The 27,160-nt window shown below is 41.9% G+C and overlaps 3 protein-coding genes and 2 long non-coding RNA genes across 6 annotated transcripts; 2 read left to right on the top strand and 3 right to left on the bottom strand.

Annotated features, from left to right (window-relative positions):
- Positions 1-410: 410 nt before the first annotated feature.
- Positions 411-5,592, bottom strand: zcchc17 (zinc finger, CCHC domain containing 17). Its single transcript, XM_031729305.2, has 7 exons — positions 5,481-5,592; positions 3,979-4,176; positions 2,181-2,281; positions 1,866-1,957; positions 1,677-1,777; positions 1,424-1,560; positions 411-1,154 (listed from the first exon to the last, which is right to left on the bottom strand). The coding sequence occupies exons 2-7, from the start codon at positions 4,115-4,117 to the stop codon at positions 984-986; spliced, it is 741 nt and encodes a 246-aa protein (XP_031585165.1). The 5' UTR covers positions 4,118-4,176; positions 5,481-5,592; the 3' UTR covers positions 411-983.
- Positions 5,593-5,625: 33 nt separating this feature from the next.
- snrnp40 (small nuclear ribonucleoprotein 40 (U5)) lies at positions 5,626-11,135 on the top strand. 2 transcript variants are annotated; one of them, XM_039605221.1, is made up of 11 exons: positions 5,626-5,860; positions 7,780-7,909; positions 8,015-8,108; positions 8,231-8,396; positions 8,547-8,669; positions 9,520-9,640; positions 9,726-9,808; positions 9,936-9,997; positions 10,382-10,485; positions 10,715-10,771; positions 10,866-11,135. In XM_039605221.1, the coding sequence occupies exons 1-10, from the start codon at positions 5,750-5,752 to the stop codon at positions 10,762-10,764; spliced, it is 1,044 nt and encodes a 347-aa protein (XP_039461155.1). In that variant the 5' UTR covers positions 5,626-5,749; the 3' UTR covers positions 10,765-10,771; positions 10,866-11,135. The 2 variants fall into 2 exon arrangements, with proteins under 2 accessions (XP_039461155.1, XP_031585310.1); XM_031729450.2 differs by having other exon boundaries at positions 10,715-11,135.
- A 2,468-nt stretch (positions 11,136-13,603) lies between these two features.
- On the bottom strand, positions 13,604-16,039 carry LOC120435942. The gene is made up of 3 exons (XR_005610030.1): positions 14,679-16,039; positions 14,357-14,452; positions 13,604-14,254 (listed from the first exon to the last, which is right to left on the bottom strand). It is a non-coding gene; the product is annotated as an uncharacterized LOC120435942 (long non-coding RNA).
- A 218-nt stretch (positions 16,040-16,257) lies between these two features.
- nkain1 (sodium/potassium transporting ATPase interacting 1) lies at positions 16,258-23,663 on the top strand. The gene is made up of 8 exons (XM_031729448.2): positions 16,258-16,431; positions 16,763-17,163; positions 17,997-18,134; positions 18,242-18,322; positions 18,886-19,083; positions 19,272-19,332; positions 20,647-20,728; positions 23,183-23,663. Exons 2-8 carry the CDS (start codon positions 17,110-17,112, stop codon positions 23,190-23,192), a joined length of 624 nt encoding a protein of 207 aa, XP_031585308.1. The 5' UTR covers positions 16,258-16,431; positions 16,763-17,109; the 3' UTR covers positions 23,193-23,663.
- Positions 23,664-23,916: 253 nt separating this feature from the next.
- On the bottom strand, positions 23,917-25,293 carry LOC120435524. Its single transcript, XR_005609787.1, has 2 exons — positions 25,197-25,293; positions 23,917-25,126 (listed from the first exon to the last, which is right to left on the bottom strand). It is a non-coding gene; the product is annotated as an uncharacterized LOC120435524 (long non-coding RNA).
- Positions 25,294-27,160: the final 1,867 nt, after the last annotated feature.

Genomic DNA, 27,160 nt, shown 5'->3' with positions numbered 1-27,160 from the left:
AGAGCAGAGAAAGGAAAAGAAATAGAGAACATTTTTGAGATTAAGCGGTAAACGAAACCCGCTGACGGTGGATCGCACTGGAGCCGTTTCAAACCACCGCAGCTGGAAGCGATCTCTCTCCGCAGCCTCACAAGCAGAAGCTTGAAATTGGGTCAAAGCAGCAGAGAAGAAACAAAATGTTGGGCTTCTAACACCGATAAAAACCAAAAAGTTATGTGACATAACCTGGGCTCTATGCTGTGTAAGGGCCCCTGTCCAGGCTTTAAAACATTAACTGGTTATGGGTGGACCAGAGCCAGTTTGAAAAATTCCACTGCGCGCGCGTGTGTGTGTGTGTGTGTTTTGGTCCTCCAAGGACGGCAACATTAGCAGTTCAAGGTCCTTGAACAAAGAGATCAGGAGACATTTTGTTACCTTTACAGATAAAAATAGTTTTAATGGAGCAAACAGTGGACATGCAGGAAGACGGCTGGGTGTACTTTAAAGCGTCTCCTCGAGGTGAGACACACAAACACACACAAAAAGACAAAAAAAACAAAAGAAAACCAGCAGACAACCTCAGGCTATCATGTTATTACACTACTCTTAAGCTCATTTGTGGTGCCTTACACTTCCTGTTTATGTCTTAACTATTTCCTGTGTGTGTGTGTGTGTGTCTCTCTTCTTCTTTTTTACGCTCTCGTTTGTGTTTAATGGATTTCCCAGAGCATCAGATCCTGAACAGCTGTAAACAATATCGGGGTTTTGGAAAGGGATAGCCACTTGCCGCCATATCGATTGCACCTATCTGATTACACAGTGTGTGCAGACTCCTCCCTTTATGGAGGGGGTAACTTCAGGACAAGTGGAGGTTATCACATGTTTGTATTTACAGCGCTTCCCTTCAAGTTTTGAACTTGACAGATAGTGAATGAAGGTTTAGATATTAAAGCTGGAAGTCTTTCTCTCAGTCTGCTGCCAACCACTTTCCCCCTGTGTGTGTCTCAGCTGTGTTTGTGCGATTTGTGCTTTTTGTGTCTCTTCTTCTTCTTGTCGTCTCTGTCACGCTCATGTTCTTGTCGCCTCCTCTTGGATTTACATTCACTGCTGCTGCTGCTGTCGCTCTCAGACTCCTTCCTCTCCCTCTTCTTACTCTTCTTCTTTGCTTTCTTTTCCTGGAGAACAAGCGTTAAAAACAAAGAAGTTGCACAAAAAAGCAGTTTCAATACCTAAAAACCCAAACACTGAAGTATGTTCCTCTTAAATCAGCACAAAATCATTTTTCCAGGCAACAGACTTCCAATGTGGTCACAACAGCATGTCATGCAGAGAGACATGTGGGGGTTGTTGCATCAGATGAAAGAGAAAGAGAGAATCAGCAAAGGAAAGTTAGAGCGGAAAAGGAAGCGAGAGCTGTGCAGGGCTTTAAAGGTCACATCGTCACCTTCTTTTTCTTCTTTTTGTCTGAATCTTGATTTTGTGCAGCTGTAGATGGTTGCTGCTCTGGCTCTTCATTGTCCTCTTCAGGCAAGAGAGCGTACTGCAGGCCAGGAGCAGAGAAACAGTCCTTTGTAAAGTGACCTGAAGAGAGTAATAATTTATTTAAGAACAGCGGTGTGAATTCAAGCAAATCAGCCATCTGTGTGAAACAAGCACAGTCTCTTTGACACATCACACTACTCATGATGTCACCTCACCCTTGCAGCCGCACTTTGAACACGTTGTGTTGAGCACAGCCTCCAGCGTGATCCTGTTGCTGGTTTGGTCTCTAAACTGCTTACGCCGCCTTGAATCCTGCCTATAAACACACACAGAGACGTTAACAACACACACACACACCTGTGCAGACACATGAAAACACACACAATGAATCCGTAAGCACTTACTCTGCCATAACATTGTTGGGGTCCAAGTCCCGCCCTGTTCCCTGATTGACGGCTTTCATGGAGAAAGACAGCTTCACCTTGTCACCCTGAATCTAATGAGCAGAGGAAGAAGCTGTAAACTTTCTGCTCTGTGTGTGTACTTCTGTGACTATCTTTATGAGAACCAGGTTGTATTTGAGACCACTGGAGTGGCAGTTTCTGACACCCTTTCATGTTTAAGGGTAAAGACGGGCTTTTAACGTAGCCTTTCTGGGGTTTGAAGCTGAAGAATACCTTCATTTAATGAATGTTGTCCAAAACGTGTGATATTGTTACCTCTCTCCCTATGACTTTAATCCACACATGTTCTCCCACATCCACAATTTCTGAAGCGCTCTCAACCCGGGAAGCTGACATCTCACTCACATGTACCAGACCTGTGAAAACAAAGGACAAAGCTCATTTACTTAGATATCACCTAAAAGACATTTATAGTTTCAAAAGTCTTAAGCAAACCCTCATGTCTTTATATTTGGAACCAGACTTTCTTTCGTAATTTTTAAAACGGACTTGAGCAACAGTTCTTCAGCCCTTTCTGAAGGCCAAATGCCACATTACACAAGAAGTGGATTGAAAATCAGTTGCAACAGGTCTTATTGAGTTATGAATCCAAAATTATTATTATTTTTTTTTTGTTCATATCGTTGTCAGTATGTACAGAGGAGGTCATGAGAGAAGTACAAGAGTGTTTACAGCCATCTGTAAAACATGATACCAATGTAGCAAAAGCACACCTAGATAGGAAAACTTATAATGCAACACCATCAGTCATGGATTAGCCTCCCATGAGCTCAGATTTCAGCATTATTGAAACGGTGTGGGATCATCTTTACAGAGAATGGAACAAACAGCAGCCAACATCCAAAGAAGGACTTTGAATGTCCTTCAAAAAGCCTGGAGAACTATTCCTGAAGACTACCTAAAGAAATTACAAGAAAGTTAGGTAAGAGAGTTAAGGCTGTTTTGAAATATAAACGTGGTTATAACAAATATTAACTTTTGAGCTCATTAGAATTGTACAAACTCTGTATTTCCATTCATGTTTGCACAGGTTTGAATAAATCACTGCACCCATTTTTCTCTTTCCCAGCAAAATATAAAGAAATAAGGAGTGGCTCAAGACTTTTGTACAGCACTTTATGGTCAGCATTAATGACCTACAGAAAAGGTTGACACATGAATAAGTGTTGGATGACAAATGAAAATCCAAATACTAAATTAAGAATCAAACTTATTTCCGGCTGTTATCAAGCTTCAAAAACATTTGGCCAACTAAAATCATATAACTGTGGCTTAATCATTACATCTACTTCAAACCACTTTAACTGACTCACTTCAAAGGGAGTGTAATTTAAATGAAGCAAACAAGTTCTGTCCAAAACATTTTTTTAGGCTACAGGTTATGAAAGTGTGAGCACAAGTTGTTCAGTTCGCCCTCCAGTGGTGAAAATGAACAGCTGCTGTTTAACTGGACATGTAGGTCAAGGCCAAGCCACAATAAATCATACTTCATTATCAAAGAGGTAACCCAAGTGTAAATATAGATACGAGTCATCCCACTTCATCAACGTGTCCCACTTCTTATCAACCCCGCCCAAACCCATCCTCCCACACCTCCTGTCTGTACACACACATCTTCAATTTCTGTTGCTATGAAGATAACACAAACGAATTATTATAGAAGAAACTATGATTGTACTAATAAACCAAAAAGAAAAAAAAAGATTTAAACATAACAACAATGTGAAATGTCTTACTTTGACCTTTGTCTTTGAAGTCTTCCGGCCTTGTCTTCTTACTCACAGTGAGACAGTACACTAATTCAATTCAATTCAATTTTATTTATATAGCACCAAATCATACCAGCAGTCACCTCAAGGTACTTTGTATTGTGAAGTAAAGACGCTACAATAATAGACAGAAACCCCAATAATCAAATGACACACTAAGAGCAAGCATTTGGCACCAGTGGGAAGAAATCCCCAGCAGAGATCTCCAGACAAAACAACACTTTTTTTTTCCCCTTTCTCCTTTAACCTATTTTTCATCTGAATAATCAAATGTTTTCACTGACCTTCCTTCCTGTATCCTGGCAGTCGGACAAATGCTCCATAAGTTTGCACTGAAACCACCTCTCCTTTGGCAATGCTGTACAGTGGTGGCAAACCATCCAGCCCAGCCGGCTCTGATGTTCGGCGGTCACGGTCGGACATCGTCTCAAAACAGCCACGGTTACCAATAACTGAATCTTGCACTTGGATTCCCACAATCCCTGAAATGGCAGATCAGGTGCATTTATGATCTCTGTTTTAATCTTAGTGAGTTTAAACTCTGTTCGCTCAGAATAAACTAATTCTAATTTTCCAAAAGATGAATCTGTTCATCTGGACGTAGCGTTTTGTGGGAGAAACGTTTCGTCACTCATCCAAGTGACTTCTTCAGTCTCAGCTGACTGCAGGTCAGCTGAGACTGACCTGCAGGTCAGCTGAGACTGACCTGCAAACAAATTCTAATTTGTTTATTTGTAGGTCACATTCTTACATGGCGGGTACTTTTGCATTGTATTTGAATTTATACATCAGTTTTCTAGTCTTTATGACCACTTTAAACTACAAGCACGTTTTAACTATACATTCATGCAACACTTTTAAGCACTTTATTCACCTCACATCCACAGCCAATTTAGAATCACATAACATGTATGTCTTTGGAGTGTGGCCAGAAGCCCAAGTACCTAGAGGAAACTTGACACCAAAAGGCCACTGCCAGGTTCTTTCCTGGTGTAAAGGCAACGGTTCTCACTACCCCATGATGATGGCATCCTATTTCAGATCTTGTGTCTGTGCCAAGGCACCCTCTGACCTCTGTATGGCCTCAATATATAAATACTTCTATGCCGATTTATTATTCCATGAATGGAATGTACCATTTTAAAATTCCCTAAAACCAACATTTTCTGTTATTTAAACCACACTGGTGGATCTAAAATCCATCTGAATAGATACGACCTAGAACAGCCTCATTGTACAACACTATGAATTTTTAAACATTTTCATTTTCGTGTATTTTGGGTCACTTTAGGAAAAGTCATGAAATTTCATGCTAAAACAAAGACATATTTTTTTTTACTGAAGTCAAATGTCAACACAGTTCATTTGACCCTAACAGTATTCAAAAGCTAAATCTAAAAAGAGATTTTATTATGTGCACTGATTATTTTACCCCCACTTTAAACTCGCATGCTGACTTGCTATTCAGCCGTGTCATATTTTTGTACCTGAAAGTGATTTTTATGAGCTTCACAGCTGTGTGTTGAATCTCTTGGATAGCAATAAAAACCTATTAGACTCACTTTTTATCTCAAACACAAAAACTGAATGGAACAGCAGCTCCTCGGCTAATGTTAGCCACACTAAAGAGCTATAATAAATGAATAAACAGATATTGAATAAATAAAATATGGACAAGAAAATAGGCCCGCGCCTGCTTAACGTTCTAGTTTATACAAATAAATAAACATAACGTCATGCAGCAATAATTTAAGAGAAAATAATTTAAAAATGATATCAGCGTTACCTTTCGGATTGATACGATGGTTATTTTACATCCGGTTCAAAACGTTTCAACAACAAGCGAAGCGGCTAATCTGCTGCTCACAATCAGCCAATCATCTTAGCCTTTGCAAACCTCGACCAATAGTATTCCTCGCACTCACAGGAAGTACTTCTTCTGTGTTGATACGTTGGTGCTACTTCCTCCGACGTCTCGTATGAAAGACGTCCATTCATTTTTTGTAAATTGTAGCATTAAAGCTTTAGATTTTTGCGGATTTTTGTCCTGTAAAGATGATTGAGCCTATGAAGAGAGCGGCAGACATGGCGGTGGTTCCTTCCGCCGTGAAGCGGCCCCGGACGGAGCTGATAGCGGCGGCGCAGTCTCAGCAACTCGTGGCCACGGTACGGAGGGTAGCTGTTACTACAACCGAGAGGGGTGGCTACTGAAGTAGACTCAAACATTTAGAACAAGTAACCACACTATACTGTGTACGCTTTATGATTAATTATATATAAAGCCGCTTGGAAAAAAGTCACATTTTCCCTTTGTGGTGATTTTAGATTCATTATCTGGGCTGCCAGCGAGACAGATAAACATGAAAATAAAATTAGCACAGCATTAGCGCTCACTTTGATGCTTTTTACAATGTCTCCTACACCCAGCTGGATTTGGGTAAACTATTGTTGTTTAAAAAGAGTTTTTAAAGTGATCACAAAACATGTTCTTTTGTATTCTGGTTTAATGTTTTATCTTTTAAGGATAGAAACCCTCTCAGCACCATTGATAACACCAGCTCCAAAATAATGGGGGTCAGGCAAAGAGATTTGTGTTCACACTGAGAAACTCGGGTGATAAAGAAAGTAAAAGACATTATTAACTATCTTGACCACCATTTCTATTCTGAATTCAGGAAGTTACTCCCAGGTAACCCCTACTTTATATGTCAGTGTAGAACAAATAGATACTTAAAGTCTTTTATTCCTTTGGCTGTTAAATCACTTAACTCTGACATTTCGACTATTCAAGATGGGGCTAGGATTATGTCAGAGTTCGGCTCTGAGCCCCTTTCTTGTTTGCAGTCTTGATGGACAGGCTGAAAGATGAGGCCAGGCAGGAGTCTCAGTAGACTATGATGTCTGTAGCCGATCTGTAGTGCGAGGAGGGAGCAGGGCGAAGACAGCCTGGTGAGGTGGAAGTATGTGGTGGAGAGAAGAGGAATGAAAGTCAGAAGACACAAAACAGAACACGTGTGTGAATGAGAGGGAGACACATCAAATTCCAGTCTGATGGGAGGTGTAACAGTGAAGGTATATGAGTTTACATAAATGGAATCAAACATCCAAAGCAACGCAAAGCATTAGAGAGGGGAAGAAGAGAGTGCAGCCAGGATGGAGTCGATGGATTGTGGAAGAACAGCAGCAGGAGGAAAAGGGAAGATGGCAATGAGACCTGCTGTATGTATGGTTTGGATGGTAGATGATGGCACTGAGAAATTGAAAACGCTCAGATTTACATTGGGAAGGACCAGAATGGACAATACTAAAGATGGTTGCATCAGAGGGACATTGCAGATTGAGCGGTTAGAGAGAGGGCTGAGATGGTTTGGACATGTGCAGAGGAGGGATAGTGGACACAATGAACAAAGGATGTTGAAGATGGAGGAAATAAGGAAGACCTCAGAGAAGATTCATTGATGTAGTGAAGGATGTCATGCAGAGGGTTGGTGTGACAGAGGAGGATGCTTGGGATGGAGTGAGATGGAGGCAGATGATCTTTGCAGATCGTCTTTATTCGCAGTAAAACACCAGCATTGCATTAAATATGACCTTGACATTTGTTTTTGAGACTATTATAAAAAAAAAAAAAACCACTTTGACCCACTTTCACAGTCCATATCTGATTTTATAATAAATTATAAATACAAGCTAAAAATGTCCAGTATGATTAAACCGGATAAGTTACCTGAATATTTATAAACAAGATACTCAAACCTTTAATCGTCTGCCTCCAGATGTATCAGTTCTTTCTCCAATGCTTCTACCCTCCCAGGTCACCTGCCAGGACGCGTTTCTATACCAACAGCTGCCTTTGCATCCCGGCTTTTGTTCCCACAAAGAAAACTGATCAGGAATCAAGAAAGAATTGATAATGGGGAAACATTGTATTAGTTATTGTTTAAAGTGTTACCACATAAGTTAAAACCCATGCCACTGACAGTACTGCAAGGTCCTCTTGTCATAGCCTCACATCAGTACATCTTTTTCTGAAATTCCCTCCTTAACCTCAACCTCTGTATTAACCACATATGTGTCTCCCATAGGGCCCTCCACGGACCTCCAGCCTCCAGGCTCCCATCATGCTGATGTCTGGCCATGAGGGTGAGGTGTACTGCTGCAAGTTTCACCCCAATGGAGCCACCCTTGCCTCTTCAGGATTTGACAGACTCATATGTAAGTTAGTTAAACTCCCACTAAATCTCTGCAATGAGGCAACAACTTCTTCACTGTGAATAACTTGGTGTGTACCGGTGTTTTGTTTTTGTTATTTTGCTGCAGTGCTCTGGAACGTGTATGGAGATTGTGAGAATTACGCCACGCTGAAGGGACACAGTGGAGCAGTGATGGAGCTGCACTACAACACAGATGGCAGGTAAGTAGGTGGAGATCTTTAGCAAAGGACACATGCAATCAGTACTTCCTATTAAGGGCTTAATAACCCTGTGCTCTTTATAAAGGGTTAACTAACTGTTATTTCCTGCTATGTAATTTCAGCATGCTGTTCTCAGCCAGCACAGACAAAACTGTAGGTGTTTGGGACAGTGAAACAGGCGAGAGGATCAAGCGCCTGAAGGGCCACACTTCCTTCGTTAATACGTGCTACCCAGCTCGCCGTGGACCCCAACTCATCTGCACCGGCAGTGACGACGGGACAGTGAAGGTGAGTTTTCCAGCTTTCAATTGTGATATAAATATATATACATATTGTTTTATCCACATCTTTAGGTCTGAATACCACATTTTTGGGCCACAGAATTACACATGAAGGTCTGATTGTGCTTTCTGTTTGATGTCATTGTCTGCTCTGTAGCTCTGGGACATCCGTAAAAAAGGAGCCATCCACACTTTCCAGAACACCTACCAGGTGCTGGCTGTGACGTTCAACGACACCAGCGATCAGATCCTGTCAGGAGGCATCGACAATGACATCAAGGTAGAATGACGCTGGAACCACGTTACTGCTGATGGAACTTCTTGTCCATGTTCTTTCGGGGTTATCCTGAAAAACGAGATTGTTTATGCTGTGGATTTTATTATCACAGCACACATAGTGTATTAGTGAAATTAAATCTCGGCAGGGCCAATTTTTCACTTCATGGCGCCGCTTTAATTTCAAATAATTATCTTGGACGCCTGTGGCCAAAGAAGGCAAAAAAATGGAATTTGATTAGCAGAAGTGAGCAGGACCTATCGACTCAGCACAGCTTGCCAGAGTGGGCTGTTTATCCTTGCCACCTATCAAAGTGTTACATGCTTGACGGGTAAATAAAGCTGTAATAGGTTTTCATACATAACTATTTTCCATTATTCCTGTGAGAACTGTGCAGTTTTTGAAGAGAGGGAGCCTCTATTGATGTTCAAGAACACGAGGCTGAAATGTGAAACTAAGGTTTTACATGTAGTTCATGCACAGTTTGGAACGTATCCAGGACAAATTACTAGAATTTGTTTTTTTTAATAATTTCCCAGTGGTTGTGGCTCTTAAATTCTGGAGTAACATGAACAAAGGATTGCGTGAATATTTTTGTTTTTGTCTTAGTTTGGAGCGGTTTGATGCTAACGTGTAGCTCAGTGTTGGTCATTTTTCATTTCAATACAAGGGAAAAAGTTGTTTCTACTCTGTATTTAGCCACCATTGGGATGCTGTTTCCCTCAGGTTGTGCAAAGACCATAAAGCAGTGAATCATTTTTTACTTTTGCACCTCTTATAAAATGTTCAAGAATGACTTTGCATGGCTTTTCTGCAGAAACCCTGTCCAAAGTTATTGATTGTGTTGTTGCAGGTGTGGGATCTGAGGCAGAATAAGCTGATCTACAACATGCACGGACACGGTGACTCAGTGACTGGGCTCAGCCTGAGCTCCGAGGGGTCATACCTTCTCTCAAACTCCATGGATAACACAGGTACTATCAGACATGTTTGCCTCGTAAACGTGGTTGGCTGTATGGGTGAATCCTGTTCTTGAAGTCTCCCTTTGTCTCTGTGCAGTGCGTATTTGGGATGTTCGACCATTTGCTCCCAAGGAAAGATGTGTGAAGATTTTCCAGGGCAACGTTCACAACTTTGAAAAGGTAAGTTATATCGCTCTTCATTGAAGTGACAAACAGCTGGAGTCCTGCTAGCGTTGATGACTGTACTTGCACATTTTCATCAGCTCACACATGCTTTGTTTCTAATTCATCTTTTCCTGTCATTCAGAACCTGCTGAGGTGCTCCTGGTCTACTGATGGCAGTAAGATAGCTGCAGGCTCGGCCGACAGGTGAGAAGCAAACACACCGACTTACACTGTGCATGAATATGAGCTTGCACACACACACAAACACAAAGGACAAAGGGCTCAAGTCACCTTCAGGTTAGCTGCTGTACTCTAAGTGCACCATCGAATCTGTATTTCTGAAAGGAAACTCTGTCCCGTTGCATCCTGCAAAAGACATAATTAGGAAAATGCGATGATAAACATGTGATTTCTTAACCAGCTGACTTGTTACCAGTAAAAATAAGATTAGATTAGATATTTATATTAACGAGCAGATGACCAGGTGTACTTAATGAAGTGGTGAGTGAGTGTATGACATATATAGTTTTTTGCTATATGGCAATTTCAAATGTAAACACCATTTTTTTTCTGCATCGTGTTTTACAGGTTTGTGTACATTTGGGACACCACATCACGCAGGATCCTGTACAAACTGCCGGGCCACGCAGGCTCGGTCAACGAAGTAGCCTTCCACCCAGAGGAGCCTATAGGTGAGTGAACTAACTGCATCAGTTAAGGTGTATTTCAGGCCTAAAATACAATTTTTTAATTAACACAAGAATTAATTAAGATAACTTGAAGGCACATTGGGATAAGTGGATGTCAGTATGCCAGAATTATGTTAAGTTAGGCACTTAGGTCGCTTTAAGCTTCGTTATAAAACATTAAACAAAAATCAAAGTTGAATCCTTTTTTTTTCTCCTTTGTCTCTCTACACAGTGCTGTCTGGTGCCAGTGATAAACGCCTGTACATGGGAGAAATTCAGTAGGGGCTGTGTGTGTGTGTGTGTTTGCGTGCATCCGTGTGTGTGTGTGTGTGTGTGTGTGTGTGTGTGTGTGTGTGTGTGTGTGTGTGTGTGTGTGTGTGTGTGTGTGTGTGTGTGTGTGTGTGTGTGTTTGCGTGCATCCGTGTGTGTGTGTGTGTGTGTGCGTGCGCGCGTCCGTGTGTTCTGCCTTGGACGTGGATGGGTGGTGTTTGACAGTGGTCTAGGACTCTCTGTAATTTCAGCCTGTTTCAAAAGAACCTCAGGATGCATTTGAAGATTATTAGGCTCAGGCACAAGAACCTCCACAGCGACTTCTTTTTTTATTCTGATGTACTGCTTTATAATAAACTTCAATATTCTGAAAAAAGAAAAAAGCTGTCAAATTATTTTCTGACTGAAATGCTTTGTTGTCTTTGTTGAGCCTTTCCAAGTATTTCTAAACTGATTAACCAGAAAAGTGATCTAATCTTCATTTAATTACCATTAAAAACACAATCAGGTTAAACTAATACAACAAACAGGGAGTGAGCAATCAGGATCTAGAAAAGTTAGTGAATAACGTCTCTTGGGAAAACTTTCTTTAGCAGCAGTAAGCTCGATCAGATGCTTTCTTATTTAACTTATGTAACCTGGGAACATGTTGACATTCCTCCTACAAAACTGTTGCAATTCCTGGAGAATTCTATTATTAGCACTGAGCAACCCTCTGCTAATCATGCCACAGCTCTCAGTGAGGGCAGTTCAGGTTCAGATCTGAAGTTCACATTCACTCATCATGGGCACAAATAATATGGTAATTCTGGGATTTTACACTGTAATTTTTCCAGGGTGAAATAATAGTACAGCATTACTATTTTCTCTAATCCACACAGAGCCAAAAGTATACATACTCCTCCACACATACTCACCCAAATCTTCTAATAAGTTCTGCTGAAGGTTACGCAATGTCTTTTAATGTGACAAGGCCAAATTCTATCAACTTGTTAGTGATCGTGATTGACTACAACTGGTAGATTTTCTTTGCCATCATAAAAAGGATTTGTGTGACATCACTCATTGGACTGACTAATATTCAGAACAACGGAAAAGTCCAAGGAAGTCAGTGAAGATGTAGGAAAGAGAATTGTAGAATTAAACAGGTTGGAATGGTCTCTTGGAGCCATTTCTAAACAACTTCAGATTCCAAGATAATCAGTGAGTACAAGTAATTCTGATGTGTTACCACTTTGTGAAGGTCTGGAAGAAGACCCAAACTGTCACCCTCAGTGACAGGAAGTTGGTTAGGATGTTCAGGAATAACCCAGGCACCACGAAAACTCAAGCCTGCAAAGAACTGGAAACTGCCATCACCATGGACTAAGAACATGCTTACAAAGAAAGAAGCCCCTGCTCCAAAAAATGACACCTTTAAGTTTGACTGAAATTTGCAGCGGCACAAACGGACAAACCAAATGCCATCTGGAGACAGGTTTTATGGATCATATGAGACAAAAATTAAGCTTTTTGGCCATAGTGACAGGACTCCCAGCAAATTCTTCAACTTCAAATCAACAGGGAGACAGTTTAGACTTGGCTGTACCAGCAGGAAAATTATCCCAAATACATCAAAACTGGTTTTTGGATGCATAAAGTAGTCCTTGAAAATTTGTGAATTAATCTTAAAAGTTGGGTCCAATCCAAGAAACCAACCAACTAAATGAACTCTGCCAATTCTGCCAAAAAGATCGGTCAAATATCCAACCGGAATTATACACGAAGCCTATTGACGGATACCAAAAGGATCTCTCTGAAGAGGATTTTGTGAATGTGTTTATTGGCACTTACCATGTTTACATCAATCTGACTCCGCTGTCTTTACAGAGTGTTCTGTTTCATATTTTAATATCAGTTCTGAACTTCTTAAATAAATATTCCCCTGACAAATACCATGCCTATTATTGTAGTTAAAACAAGACTAAAACTAACCCCAAACTAAACGTGAAGATTGCACTTTTAGCATAGAAACAGGTCTGAATTTCTGCTGTTTGTAGAGAGTTTGTCTTACTGTGGACTGATGAACAGAAACATCTGTGGATGTTGGTTTTGTAGTCTCCAGCTTTGTTCGTCTCTGTAATGTTTTTTAGGGAACTTGTGATTTAACTTTGTGACTTTGCATGCATTTATCTTACAAGGATTTAAAGGGATTAATATCTCTGTTATCCAATCTTGTTAACTTCGATGTCTCGTTCGGAGTATCTTTTGGAGAAATCATTACTGAGGTATAGATGCTGACTTACTCTTTCCAGCTTGGACTTACAGCTTGTAACTTAATGCGTTTAATAAAGACATCCATCCATTTTCTTAACAGCTTATCCAGGTTGCCAGTCTATCTCAGGGCTTCATAAAGACATGAAAAATGTGCTATTAGTTTGGTCCCGTTGTGATTGTCTATAATTTTACAAGACGTCAGAGCAGAAATCTCAGTAAAGGGTTCACAAATCATTTATGCAGTGGTACAGTGGTACAAGTTAAATGTGTGGTTTGGAGGTTTATGGAGCAGTTTTACAATCCAGTCCAAGCTGTTTGGGATTCATTATGCGTGCAGTTCGAAAACACCATAAACTGGCTTCTAGCTCCCCACACAGCTTTGTTTTGTTTTTTTATGTTATCCTGTTCATTTTCTTATTGGCTGCAGTTTTCCTAATAAAAGTTTTACCATTCTTAAGAGAAAGTGTACTTTACATATTTTATAAAGCCCTATTGTGTAACTGCGTGTGCATTTGTGTGTGTGTGTGTTTTCAAAGACCTGAAATGAACTCATTATTTCACAGATGAGTAAGACCAGTACTACTTGTAGACAGTGCATTTTTAGCTATTAATACCTCAGCATAATTTATTTAAAAGAATTTAATTTTCTAACTGTCTGCAGTGCATGACTTCAATTCGGTCTCAGGGTCTCAGACTCACGGTACTCCAAAGAATCTGAATATTTAGCATGACCACCTTTATTCTTCAGCACAGCCTGAACTCTCATAGGCAGCTTTCTTTCTTTAAGTAGTCTTTAGGAATAGTTCTCTGGGCTTGATGAACATTAAAGGCCCTTCTTTGGATGTTGTCTGCCTTTTGTTGTGTTCTCTGTGAAGAAGATCCCACACTGCTTCAATAATGTTAAGATCCGGGCTCTGGGAAGACCAGTCTATGACTGATAGTGTCCCACTGTGTGACTCTTTCCAGATGGTAATTCATGATGGCTTCTTAACAGCCACCCTTCCACTGAGACAATTCCTGATGAGGCGTTTGTGAACAGTAGGATGGATGACCTGAATGACCAAATACATCTCTCAGGTCCTTGCTGGATTTTGTTTCCTATTTCTTAAGCACATGACCTTTAGACCTCTGTCCATCTTCTGGGACCGCCTTATGGTGGAGAAGAAGATTTCCCTCTGAGGACCTGCTGGTGAAGATCATGAGTCCTGCTTGATCCCTGCGATGAACTTCAGTCTTCCCGATGTTTCTGAAATGATTGGTTACAAATGGTTACAGTGTGCATGAATGTTTCATTTTTGTTTTATGTAATTGACACTGTTACACATAAAACAAAAATATATGTATCAACCTTTCTTGAGTGACATTTCATGTTCTCTTGGGGACCCCCTGTTGGTGTGGGGGGGCTCAGAGCAGCTGCTCTGCCAGCTTATGCCCAGGGCTGGTTCTGGTAACAAAGGTGAATTTTTGAGTGAAACATGCCCAAAATTTGAAATAATAATGTCATCCTATGCAAATAAACAAAAAAAAAAAATCTCTGTGACACAAAACTCAAACTTCAGGCTGCTCTAAACACTCTGTGTCAGGCACTTTTTTCTACTCTTGGATCTCTATGACATCAACGAAAGATGACACCCTTATATGGTCATCACAGACACAGCAACCCCACCCACCTGCTGCTGAAACCTTCTGCTTGAAGGAGGCTGCCAATCAGAAGAAAGTTGTCTTAAAGAGAGAGAGTGGATGAAGCAGTAAGAACTGCAATCAACCGTGTGTGATAACTAGCAATGAGTCTGTCACATTGCTGTGGAGGAATTTTGGCCCACTCTTCTTTGCAGATTTGTTTTAATTCAGTCACACTGGAGGATTTTTGAACATGAACAGCCTGTTTAACATCATGCCAAAGCATTTCAATCTGATTTAAGTCCAGACTTTGACTCAGTCACTTCAAAACCTGAAGCAGCAAAGCAGCACCAGACTCCTGTGTAAGTTTTACACCAGCTGTAACAGGACTCACACCGTCCAAAAAGTTCAACTTTTGTCTTCAGAATATTTTCCCACAAGTCCTGGTGATCATCAACATGTTTTTTGGCAAATGTGGAGCAGTTGTCATGTTCTTTGTGGTTAGCAGTGGCTTTCTTCTTGCTCGCCCATGGATACCATTTTTGCCCAGTCTTTTTTTTATTGTTGAATCACAAACTCTGACCTTAAGTGACACAGCTGAGGCCTGCAGTTCTTTAGATTTTATTCTGGGTTCTTATGTAACCTCCTGGATGAGTCGTTGATGCGCTTTTGGAGTAACTTTGGCAGGTGGACCACTCCTGGGAAGATTCTGCAATGTTCCAGGTTCTCTCCATTTGTGGATAATGGCTTTTACTGTGGTTCACTGGAGTCCCAAAGTCTCATAAATGGCTTTATAACCCTTTCAGGACTGATAGATGTCAGTTTGTTTCTCAGTTGTTCTTGAGTTCCTTTAGATCATGGCATGTTGTGTTGGTTTTCTGAGACCTTTTAGTCTACTTCACTTTGTCCAACAGGTTCTGTTTAAGTGAGTTCTTGTTTCATCAGGTCTGGCAGTAATCAGGTCTGGGTGTGGTTACTGGAACTGAACTGAACAACTCAAAAAGTGGTTAAGACTTAAGAAATCAGGACAGGGGCAAATACTTCTGCACTGCACTGTAGATGGGGATTGTTTTTGACTGCATATCTACTTCAGTAGAGCCCAAAGGAGTCTGTGCTTTAATTGATCAAAACAGGACAATTCAGAATTATTTATTTGAAAAGATTTGACACAAAAACATGGTGAGAAAAAGGGAAAATTACATGTCCAAATTAAACATTTGTCTTGCTCACTGATTACTGCGTGGCCCTTTGCAATAGCCGCCTCATTATCTGCCTCCTTCTCTGATATAGCTGACCCGACTTGTGTGCGGCTCACTGTATTGTGCTGTCGCGCTGCTCGTGGTAAAGTAGCTGAGATTAAACAAGGCTGTTATTTGTGTTTATTTCCGCTCAGAATAACCGCAAGCTGAGGAAAAGGGCAGCACCTCCGGGGGCCAGCCTCCCCTCTCTCCCTCTCCTCGGTCTGGATGGTGGTGCTGGTGGGAGGAGGCGATTTTATTCCTCCTCCTCCTCCTCCTCCACAAGTCTGAACCTCCTCACCCACCGCGGGCCCCCATTTCTTTTGTGATCCTTTCAAAAGCCTCGCGGGGCTGCTCGCTCGCGCTCACTCGCTGACTCCCTCGCGCACGCGGATCCGCAGAATCCATGCAGCTCCTCCTCGAGGGGTCGCGGTGACTGAGAGCCTCCACCCCCTCTATCTCTCTCTCTTTCTCTCTCCCTCTCTTTCTCCCCCCGGCTCCTCCTGCCCCGGCACCGATTGTTGACAAAAGGCACTGCGAGACGGAGCAAAGGAGCCCGGTACCGGTAAGAAAAACCGCCTGCTAACTTGACTTCTTCCCCCGCGAGCAGCTCGAGGAGAAGACGATCCAGACGACGGAGGTTGGGAGAGGAGGAGGTGGGGAGGGGGACGATACTCTTCCGCTCCTAGAAAACCGTGAGTCACAACGGGCTGCTTTGTGTCCGTAGCGGACTGTATATAGCCAAACGTTAGCTGTAGTACCACCACTGCGGGGTCGGTCTCCTCCTCCTCACCGCCACCACTCCCGTGTGATCCGGTATCATATGATGCTCATTTCTGCCTGTAGCCCGGAGCGGATTATGACAGCTTTCCGTCTCTCTTTGTGTCTTTGTGTAGCCCCTCTTCGGAAGGTGTGGCCGAGGTGATTCTGTGGTGGTCGGACCGCAGCAGGCGTGAACTGGACCCTCTTCACCTCCTCCTCACCTCCCCTCTCTCCTTCCTGAAACCCACCCGCGACTGTTATTTACAAAAAACAAAAACAAAAAAAAGCAGAGGCCAAGATGGGTCAGCCACTGTGAGTGGAAGAGCCAGACCAGCGCTGCTGGAGGAGGCGGCGGCCTTGGGCACGTCTATTCAGCCGGGAATGTTGTGAGCTGAGGCGACCAGGCAGTCTGGATCTGACCGGGGACCCATCTTTCCCCCGGAGCCTCCGCGGCTCCAAGCCGCGTCCTGAGCCCTCCAAAATGGGGAAGTGCGACGGGAGATGCACGCTGCTGGTGATATGTTCACTGCAGCTGGTAAGTGTGTGTGTGTGTGCCTTTCTACTCACTCACCATGAAGATATAATTAGAGCAGCGTGCTACAGACCCGCACATTGTAATCAGACATGTTTGTCCGGCCTCTCCATGCAGTCACACACGGAAAAAGCTTTGGGCTGCAGCTGCTGGGCTGCCATGCCACATTACAGGCTAGGGTGTGTGTATAAAGCAGAAGGGTACAGGGCAGGGGGGGTCTTTAGTGTCAGGGTGGTCTATGTTTATAAAGAGAGGCTTGATAGCTCCATATAAAAAAAAAAATCATCTGAATGTAAAGAACAAGAAGGCCCTGCTCACCACCTGGTCTCTACTGTAGAGTGAAAGTTGGATGTTTGTTTTCCTCTGAAATAGCTGGGGACTGACACTCTCAAGGGTGATGACTGTGTTATAAGAGTGACTGTAACGTCTCCCTGCAGTGAGTGTGATGCAGGCGTGGACAGCAGCAGTGTGAGGAGCAGTTATTGAGGCTATTGTTTGCCCGGCTGATGAGTTGTTGTGCGGCACAGGGATTTGGCCCATAGATTCTCATTAGTTTGGTGGAGCTTTTTGGGGGTGCTCCTCTTTTCTTTTTTTTTTCCCTTTTTTTTTTTTTACAGTCACTGGACTGGCTGGTGCTCCAGGCAGTTACCATGGAAACAACTGCGGCAGACCTGTGTATGTGTCTCCCTGTCACTGTATGTGTGTGTGTGTGTGTAGCCTTCAGTACTTGTGTGTGTTGTGTTTTTCAGTCCTTTATATTTGCATGTGTGCTTGTTTCTTTCCTAATATGCATATATACGTGTGTGTGTCTGTGTGTGTGACCCACCCCTTCCCAGGTGGCAGCCCTTCAGAGGCAGGTGTTTGATTTCCTGGGCTACCAGTGGGCTCCCATTCTGGCCAACTTCCTGCACATTATGGCCGTCATCCTGGGCATGTTTGGCACTGTGCAGTTTCGCTTCAGATACCTCATCTTTGTGAGTAGTGTATATCCATCATCTTGCACCGGAGTCCCAGTTCCTGCACTAACTGTGTGTGTAGCTTACTGTCCCCAAACACCGATCCCTGTGTCTCTGTTTGGCAGTATGCAGTATGGCTGGTCGTCTGGGTGGGATGGAACTCCTTCATTATTTGTTTCTACCTGGAGGTTGGAAACCTCTCTCAGGTAAGTTGTGTTTTGTGTGCGACCTCTGTTCTGACTTGTATGGGTTTGTTGTTATATTTAAGTACACTTTTATAGATGTTTTTATATTGGCTCAACTACCAAATATTAGCAGTTCTCTGGCTCCATGTCACTATTTTCAGAAGTATTTTTTAGACTAAACAATTAAGGCAGACCTAATGCCCTTCTTTTTACATCCATATTTTTCTTCTTGGATCCTACTAAATTAGCTTTGACTGATTTAAAGTTTAAAATAATCCTTATTTATCTCATACGGGGCCTCAATTCAGCCCCTGTGTTCATTCACTAGCTCCTCTGCTTTTGAGACAACTTTTTTTCTGATTGGCTTCCCTTTTTGCAAAACCAAGCAAAGAATCTCAAGTTTGATCTGTATTACTTCTACATAGACTGACCTCATTAATAACCGGTTATGTTTAACATAACAGTGTAGATATGACAGACCATGAAAAAAAGCATCACCATATTAATAACAATAACAAGAAGCTTTAAGATGCACTAGGAGCATGACAATTAGCTCTGTGTCTACTGTATGTGTGTGTGTTTAGGATAGAGACTTTCTCATGACGTTCAACACATCCCTCCATCGCTCGTGGTGGATGGAGCACGGTCCTGGTTGCCTGGTAACACCAGTATTAGACTCCCGCATGGCCCCCGATGACCACCATGTCATCACTGTGTCCGGGTGTCTGCTCGACTACCAGTACATCGAGGTGTTGAGCTCAGCCATTCAGATCCTCTTGGCTGTACGTATCAAACACACACTCACACTTTCACACACACGTTCTTGTACATTCATGTTTTGCTTTTGTATCACTTTGCTGACCCTCAATATCGTGCAAAAACCTTTTCTGAGAAATATTGGACAAGTCAGCAGTGACTCAGCTAACAGAACAACCCTTGTATTTATTTCTGATCGTCTCCTCTCCAACAGCTCTTTGGCTTTGTATACGCCTGCTACGTAAGCAAAGTCTTCCAGGATGACGAGGACAGCTGTGAGTATCTTTCTCTTCTCACTAAAAGCTCTTCCAGCACCTTGTTCAGTCGATTAGGTGTGCTTGTCGTACTATTTTCGAGGGCTTTTATGTGAGACATCCATGACTCTGAGTGCGAGTGCTGTCGTCTCATTGGTTTCTCGTGTGAGTCATGCTTAGCGATATCACTGCAGAGGATTCCCTCTGGGTGATCTGAGCCCTCCATCTGTGGGGAGTATTAGGATGCATTCCCACCATGAGAGTGTCCGTCTGTCAGCTGGCTAGTGCTTGTCTGTCGGTGTGAATGTGCCATCTGCGTGTCTGACTGATTGTTCCCGTGATGTGCCTCTTGTGAGTGTTTTACGCTCACTCAGTGGAAGAAATGAAGTCCCATATTAATGTTATAAGTTTGATTTCCTGTAAGAGGAAGTGGGCGAGTGCTGTGTCTCTAATGTCTTAATAGCATGTTGTGTTGCAGTTATATGCCTGTCATAGCATAGTGTCAGTGATGTTCTAACAGTAACACGCATCTACACGATTTGTTTAAAACCCATAAAACCAAAATCAAGTTTCTTAGCTATGTATTATTTTAAAACAAGATACCACTCACCCTCATAAAATATATGGACTATAGACTGTATATAAAAGATGGATATAGCGAGTGTTTGACATCAGTCGGTCTAAATTTTAGCTTTAGATCCATCGCCATGTTGTTTTTTTGTTTTTATAATATAGAGACTAAATCAGATTTTGTAATAGATTTGTTTATTTTTTGCAAAAATTCGGCTTTTTAATATTGGAGTCTGTGGGGACACACTGACTTTTGAAGTGAGCCTCAAGTGGCCACTCAAGGAACTGCAGTCTTGTGCATTTTTATTGTTTTTGTTTGTTTTTGCCTTTTTTTAAACCACCTTTGTGCTTCATTGTAAAAAGAAAGCATTACAACATCAGTTGTAGCTCTAGAGAAAACAGATCCAGAACTTGATGTTTGTTTTGTTTGTTTTTTTATAGCCCCCACTGATTCAGCTAATCAATCTTACTTAACTCGACACCACATGACTCTATTCCTTTAATCAAGTGAGAAAGATTATGTATCAGTGACACAAAGGCAGTAGGGAGGTTGATGTATTGGTATTGTATCTCTGCTCATTCTGATGTCACAGTTTGCAGTCTATAAAAGCATGCCAAACGCATAAGATGATACAATCTGTTGCTAAAATAGAATCCTCTTGAAATACAACACCTGGTATATAACACCCCCCACACACACACACACACACACAGTTTAAGGGAAAGTGGAATGATGTCATTCTTTTTCTTTCTCCCCTCATGAAGTTGATTTCATTGGTGGGTTCGATTCTTACGGCTACCAGCCTCCTCAGAAGTCCTCTCATCTGCAGCTGCAGCCTCTTTACACGTGAGTTACAGCCATCTTCTCCAAATGTCTCCTATTTTAATATCTTTGTTTTTGTTGCTTTCATTGTTAATCTTTCAAGCGCTATTCCAGCATTGTAGCATTGCTATTGTGTAATGGTGTTGGCCAAATGTAGTGCACTCAAGCTGAGTGAGGGTCTGTTTTTAGTCCCTAATTTGTATGGAGTTAAGTTAGTCTCAAAGGGATGATGAAAATGTGTACAATGTTTTTGTGAGTACCTTTGGGCACTCACAAAATGCATGCTCCAATAGGGCTGTTCGATATAACGATATATATCGGATGACGATATAAAAACGTCTATCGTTTCATTTTACGCTATCGTTTGTTTCATGGTGTCGCAAAATAAACTGTTTACGGCAATATTTTTTCATTATTTTGATGGTCACTGTAGTGGCTATATTAATTTCCTAAAGTTCTCTCTTTCTCTTATATTTAATATAACCGCACTACAGACGGACAAGCGCTTGTTTTTATGCGTTGTCGTTAGCAACAACGACGGTAAAACCACCTCGTGTCCGCTTGTTTATTTTCCACATAAACTTTTCACAATAAAGCTCAAGATCCTGTTGAGACTTTTCAAAATAAACTGAATCACGTGAAAGATTCAGAGTATTTAATAAACCTTAGACTCAAACGTTAGAACAGGCTTTTCCCCGCAGCACGCTGTGTAATAAATACTCACAAAGAAAACGGCGGCTGTTACAACCTATGTCTAAAAATGTATCGTTTCATGCATCAGTTAAAACACTGGACTCCAGGTACGCGACGCCCAGCTGGAAACACTTCACGCAAGTCGAGCTGGCCGACATTCACAGAATTTACAGAAAATGTTACATTTTTGTGATTTATATCGTTATCGGACGATAGATGTCTTAATATCGGGATATGAGATTTTGGTCATATCGCACAGCCCTATGCTCCAATCCACACACAAATACAAAGCAATTTGAACAAACATAAAACTCCTTTACAAATGCATATATGTCCAGACCTGTAGCCCTGGAAAAAATGTTAGTTTTTCCCAGAATCCAAGGGAAGGCTAGGGCCCTGGACTACGAAGCAAGTTCAGTATACCCAGGGTATCTCTCTGCAATCATATGGGATCATATGACTTTTCTTCCACAGAAAATGATCCCTGCGAGTGTCACCTACTCCAGAGATATTAAATGGTGATTAAAATCTATATTAAAAATAGAATATAAGAATCTATATTTATTACTAATTATCAGGGAAATGCAAAGACATTAGACACTATTAAAAACTTTCGATCCTCATGCTGTCCACGCACAGAGGTCCGTGGGATCTTCTGGGAATGATGACATAATTTGCTGGAGAACTGATTGGTCAGTAGGTGGTGATTTCATACCCTCTGATCTCTAATCTGGAACTTAACCTGCTCCGGAGCTCTGGTAAGAAGTGAAACATCTTCGTGGTACTGAAAACCCAGGTTTAACCCTCAAGCTACCTGGATGAGACAAAATCCTTCTTCAGTTACAGGCCTCCGGTGTCCAATTTTTCACTAGCACTTGAACGCAGCTTGAGAAACTGTTCAAAGCTGACGATGTGAAAAATGCTCCAAAACAACAAGTGCACACATCACAAGATCTCTCCGTATCAGGCAAAGTTCTTAAGTGAGCTAAAAGGTTTTCATTGTCACCTAATGAGGGAAAGATCCCCGGTTTGATCCCGGGAGGATACTGTCCCTTTGGGGTTGTGTCAAGAAGGGCTTCTTTGGGCTACTCGTCACAGCTGGTAGCTCTGTGTGTTTGAGTTGGCAGAGTTTTACACCGGATAACCTTCCTGACACAAACCCAAAGGGGATTTGTGTCTCCACCTGGAATCGAACCAGTGACCTTTTGCTTTCCAAGTGAATGTGTTAATCTGGTGCAAAAGAAAAAAAATCGGCCAAATCAAACATGCAGAGCTGCTCACTGTGGCGACCCCTTGTGAATAAGGGAGCAGCTGAAAGTAGCAGCTTTTTGAAAGTAAAAATGGTCAGATTTGTGTCATTGAACTTAAAGATTTGTCCGGTAATGATCAGTATTTATTCAGGTTTTAATGTACACTTTTGTAAAAAACAGTTTCCATGTGTTCATGTGTTGATTTGTATTTTTTAGGATCCTTGTACATGCTTGTAAGTATTAGTTTGTAATCCTTTTGAGGCTAATTTAGCTCCATATGTTCGTATCAAGCTCAAAAAAATGTTACTTTTCATAAACCATAATACAATTTTATTATAATATTATAACAGTTTTTGCATTAAAGGATGAAAACCTGCCTTTGAAAATTACAGGAGTGTTTTTTTGGCAGAGCAGTTTAATAACACGAAATTCAACTTCATGAGTAAAGTCAGTGAAGTGCCTTTTTTCGTGCAGTTATGTCAAAGTGCAGCATATTCTAACTTTAACTAATGTCATCCTCTCTGCACCCCTGCAGGGCTGGTTAACTGTTGGTAGCACCCCCTTCAGGCCAAACCCTGATGGTGTCACTGTGGATGGACTCACTCTGTCACAGTTTACCTGAGAAATGGACTTAACCCCACCCAGACGGAGAGGCATGTGTGTGTGTGTGTGTGTGTGTGTGTGTCTGAGAAAGTGAAATATGGCCCTGAAAAGAATGTACAGAGCTCAGGGAAGAACCAGCATGCCGGGCAGCGTGACGAGAGGAAGGCGACGCGGGAGGCAAGGCGAGGGGAGAAGAGATTCATAGAACAAGAGCTGGCCTCACCGAGGGGACAGTTCACTAAACTGCCAGCTCTCAACACTCCCACTGCTGTGTGTCTGTGTGTGTGTGTGTTTGTGCGTGTGTGATTGTGTAATTCCACAGGACTAGCTGGTGCTTTGCAGTTGCACCCTGGACTCTTACCACTTGGTGCCCCTGTGATTTTTTTTTTTTTTTTTTGGTTTGTTTTGTTTTGTTTGGGGGGTGGGTGGGGTTGGGCTCATCGATGTGGGTGGGTGGGTTGGGGGGGTCACCTAATAAAAAAGAGGCACGGCTCGTACCTGTTGTTGTTTTTAGAACGTGGTGATGTGTAGAGCAGTCGATTACAATTCCCGCTCCCAAAGCCATCTCCCCCTTCCTCCTTCCCTGCTTTCACCTTCCAGCCGAAGCCACTGCTGAGGTCCCAAAACGCACAGAAAAGTGTGAATTCCTTAAAAGATAAGGCAGGCAATATTTCAGTTGTTTATTACGGTAAATACAAGGCAAAACATGAAAAGACCAAAAAACATCCATCTTTCAGTAGCTTCCCTGTAGCACCCAGCACTGATTTGTTTTACTGTACTTTCCTACAACAGCTGCACGCTGTAGTTTCTTTAGCAATAAAGAGCACGTTTGTGGAAACTATTTTTATGTCCAGGTAGTATTTACAGTGAGGGAGAGGTGCGTGTTTAAAATAAACTACAGTGCCCAGCTTTGTTGTGACAAAGGGGTGCAATTCGGTGCAACGGCATGGCTGACTGATGGGGTTTTCAATAGTTTTGTGCAAGAGCGCTTTCACAACATGGACAATATTTATCAAAAGGCTAATTTCGTTGCTGTTTTTGTTTTACCATGGAATATCACCAGCCTTGTCTTTTTTAAATTATAGGTTTGGCTTGCTTCTGAAATCAAGTAAAAGTGATTTTCAGGAAAATCTATTCAACATATTGTAACATGTGACACTGTTGATCAGCAGATGGCTTTGGGATCAGGCATTAGTGTGTCTATGGGGTGGTAACAGGGGGGGACACTGTGCATGTAAATAACCAGCCAATGATTGTTATTGTTGGTTCCATTTAGCGAAAAAAACAAACAAACAAAAAGGGTGGGGGGTGGGTGGGTGGGACTCGGTGGGAGGAGAGGGTTGCACGTCCAGACTTTTTTTCTTCGTATCCGTTTCTCTCGTCCTCTCGTTTTGCTTACATCCTCACGCTGCCTTCTTTTAAGCCCATCTGCAGCTAATATTCCCCTCCATCGTCATCTCGCGAGCTACGTCCACTCCTGCAGCTCATTCGCTGATTTCCCCACCAGAGCACGGCATCAGAGGAGGAAAATGTACCATACACAGTGATGTGCTCTGAGTAGTTTTTGTAGATGTAACTGGAGAAAGGAAAAGGGAAGGAGGGAGACAGGTATGAGGTGAAAACCTCGGGTGTTAAGGAGAAGTTTGAAATAATAAAACTACACTTTCTACATGAAATGTGGCTCTTGTTGTCTCTGCTTGTGTGTGTGTGTGTGTGTGTGTGCAGACTCATTTGTCTCACCCAGGAGGGTTTAATAAATTGAGTGCTTTCCATCCTTTGATTACATTGTAATAATATTGGGATTATAAGGCGCTGAATCGTTTGGAGGATTAGTTAGGAGCGTTATCCAAATGATGCACCCAGCTGGGCTGATGTTCTGCAATGAGGATTTGACTGTCAAAACAATGTCTCAAAACAAAAGCGTGACATTATAAAAGTAACGGTACCTGTGAGTTGACTCATTTTATGCCTCCGCTGCTGAACTGGGATCCATTAATGAAGCTGATGTGTGAATTTCAAAATAAAATCACTTTCATTTTTAAAAAACATGAACGCTAAACAGAGAGTTAAATTTAAAAATACAGTCACTGTAAATTTTCATTACTTATATTTTTTTAAACCTCTAAAAATGTGTATTAGTCACATTTAATGTATTACAATTTCTTTTACTTCATACTTCATTAGGTACACCTGTTCAAAAGTTTGTTATCTAGTCAGCCAATCACATGGCAGCAACCCAGTGAATTTAGGCATGTAGATATAGTAAAGATTAAGTGCTGATATTTAAATGAATGGGGAAGAAAGATAACTTTAGTGACTTTGAACGAGGCATGGTTGTTGAAGTATTTCAGAAACTGTTGATCCACTCCACCACCACCTCCAGGATTTACAGAGCATGGTCTGGAAAAGAGAAAACCCCCAGTGAGCAGCAGTTTTCTGGGTGAAAATGCCCTGTTGATGTCAACTGTCAGAGGAGAATGGCCAGAGTGCTACAGAAACTCAAACAAACAGTCGTTACAACAAGGTATGCAGAATAGCATCCCTGAAGCAGATGGGCTACAGAAGCAGAAGACCACACCAGGTCTTGTTAGCTAAGAACAGGAAACTGAGCGTGCAATTTGCATGAGTTCACCAGAACTGGACAACACAAGACTGGAAAAACATGGTCTGGTCTGATGAGTCCATTTCTGCTGCAGCATTTGAATGGGAGGAGTAGGATTTGGCGTAAGCAACATGAAAGCATGGACCAATCCGTGTGTTGACGGTTCAGGCTGTTGGGGTGTGGGGAAGATTTTTTTGGTACACTTTGAGCCCCATAATACAGACTTTGTTTAAATGGCAGAGCCTATCTGAGTATTGTTGCTGATCTTTATAATAACAGTGTATCCATCTTCTGATGGCATGTCCAAAACTCAAATCATTTAAAACTTTTTTTAATCAAGACAATAAGTTAATTGTACTAAAATGGCCTCCACTGTCACCAGATCTCAATCCAAAAGAGAACCTTTGGGATGTGATAGAATGGGAGATTCCCAGTACACAATGCTGTCATGTCAATATGGAGCAAAATTTCTGAGGAACATTTCCACCACCTGGTTGAATGTATAACAAGAAAAATTTAGAAGGCTCTGTAGGCAAAAAGGGGGTTCAACCTTGTGGTGGCTAAGTGTATCTAATAAAGTGGCTGTTTAGTGTATTTCAAGTAATTAAGTTGAATTTCAAAATATAATCACAGCAATTTCATAGAAAGATTAGCAGCTGTGTCTGTAAGTGTGTATTACTATATTGTGATTATAGATAATACAGAACACCTTGACCATGTTCCTGAGTGGAACTCATATGATAGAGACTTAGAGGTATTATTTCAAACATTGTAAATGACAGAGAGGGGGGAAATCTTATTTCAACTTTATGCGTTTAAAAATAACACGTGGCGCTAATTATATACTTATAGCTATTTAATCGGGGATTACTGGGCCGGATGAGTCCTACAAATGCCCCATATGACCCCCAATACATTTTCTTTAAGGGTAGCCATTATCTACTGTACCCATTACGTCATCCGCGCGCGGGTGCGTGCGGACGGCGTTCTCTCCGGTCTGCAGTCACGGTGTCGCCACTGGCACATTTCCAAAAGCCCACTGAGTTATTTTTGTAATGTGGGCCGCTCACTGCCCCCTTTTCACGCCGTCTGCCCACATTCCGGAGGTGTAACGGAGCGTCCGGGAGCCACGCACTGGCTGGCCTTGTGGCGCACCCCGTTACCGTGGAGACCCCGGCGCATTGTGTATAGCCCACAGTAAAGGAAGGCTCTAGCAGCGGATGATAGCACCATAAATATATATTGAACAATGTTTACATCTTTTTTTACTTTAAACACCCATATAAAGTATTTATTGTAACATTGAAA

This window comes from Oreochromis aureus, linkage group 22 (assembly GCF_013358895.1).
Source record: "Oreochromis aureus strain Israel breed Guangdong linkage group 22, ZZ_aureus, whole genome shotgun sequence".
Classification (NCBI taxonomy): domain Eukaryota; kingdom Metazoa; phylum Chordata; class Actinopteri; order Cichliformes; family Cichlidae; genus Oreochromis; species Oreochromis aureus.
This window is presented reverse-complemented; position numbering and strand designations above follow the sequence as displayed.

Coding starts and splice junctions, on each gene's coding strand:
- nkain1 (XM_031729448.2), top strand. CDS start 17,110: ATGGGGAAGTGCGACGGGAGATGCACGCTGCTGGTGATATGTTCACTG. Junction 18,135..18,241: donor GCTTCAGATACCTCATCTTT/GTGAGTAGTGTA, acceptor TCTGTTTGGCAG/TATGCAGTATGGCTGGTCGT. Junction 19,333..20,646: donor CCAGGATGACGAGGACAGCT/GTGAGTATCTTT, acceptor CCCCTCATGAAG/TTGATTTCATTGGTGGGTTC.
- snrnp40 (XM_039605221.1), top strand. CDS start 5,750: ATGATTGAGCCTATGAAGAGAGCGGCAGACATGGCGGTGGTTCCTTCC. Junction 5,861..7,779: donor CTCAGCAACTCGTGGCCACG/GTACGGAGGGTA, acceptor TGTCTCCCATAG/GGCCCTCCACGGACCTCCAG. Junction 10,486..10,714: donor CCACCCAGAGGAGCCTATAG/GTGAGTGAACTA, acceptor CTCTCTACACAG/TGCTGTCTGGTGCCAGTGAT.
- zcchc17 (XM_031729305.2), bottom strand. CDS start 4,117: ATGTCCGACCGTGACCGCCGAACATCAGAGCCGGCTGGGCTGGATGGT. Junction 1,958..2,180: donor TTAAAGTCATAGGGAGAGAG/GTAACAATATCA, acceptor TCTGCTCATTAG/ATTCAGGGTGACAAGGTGAA. Junction 1,778..1,865: donor CCCAACAATGTTATGGCAGA/GTAAGTGCTTAC, acceptor GTGTGTTTATAG/GCAGGATTCAAGGCGGCGTA.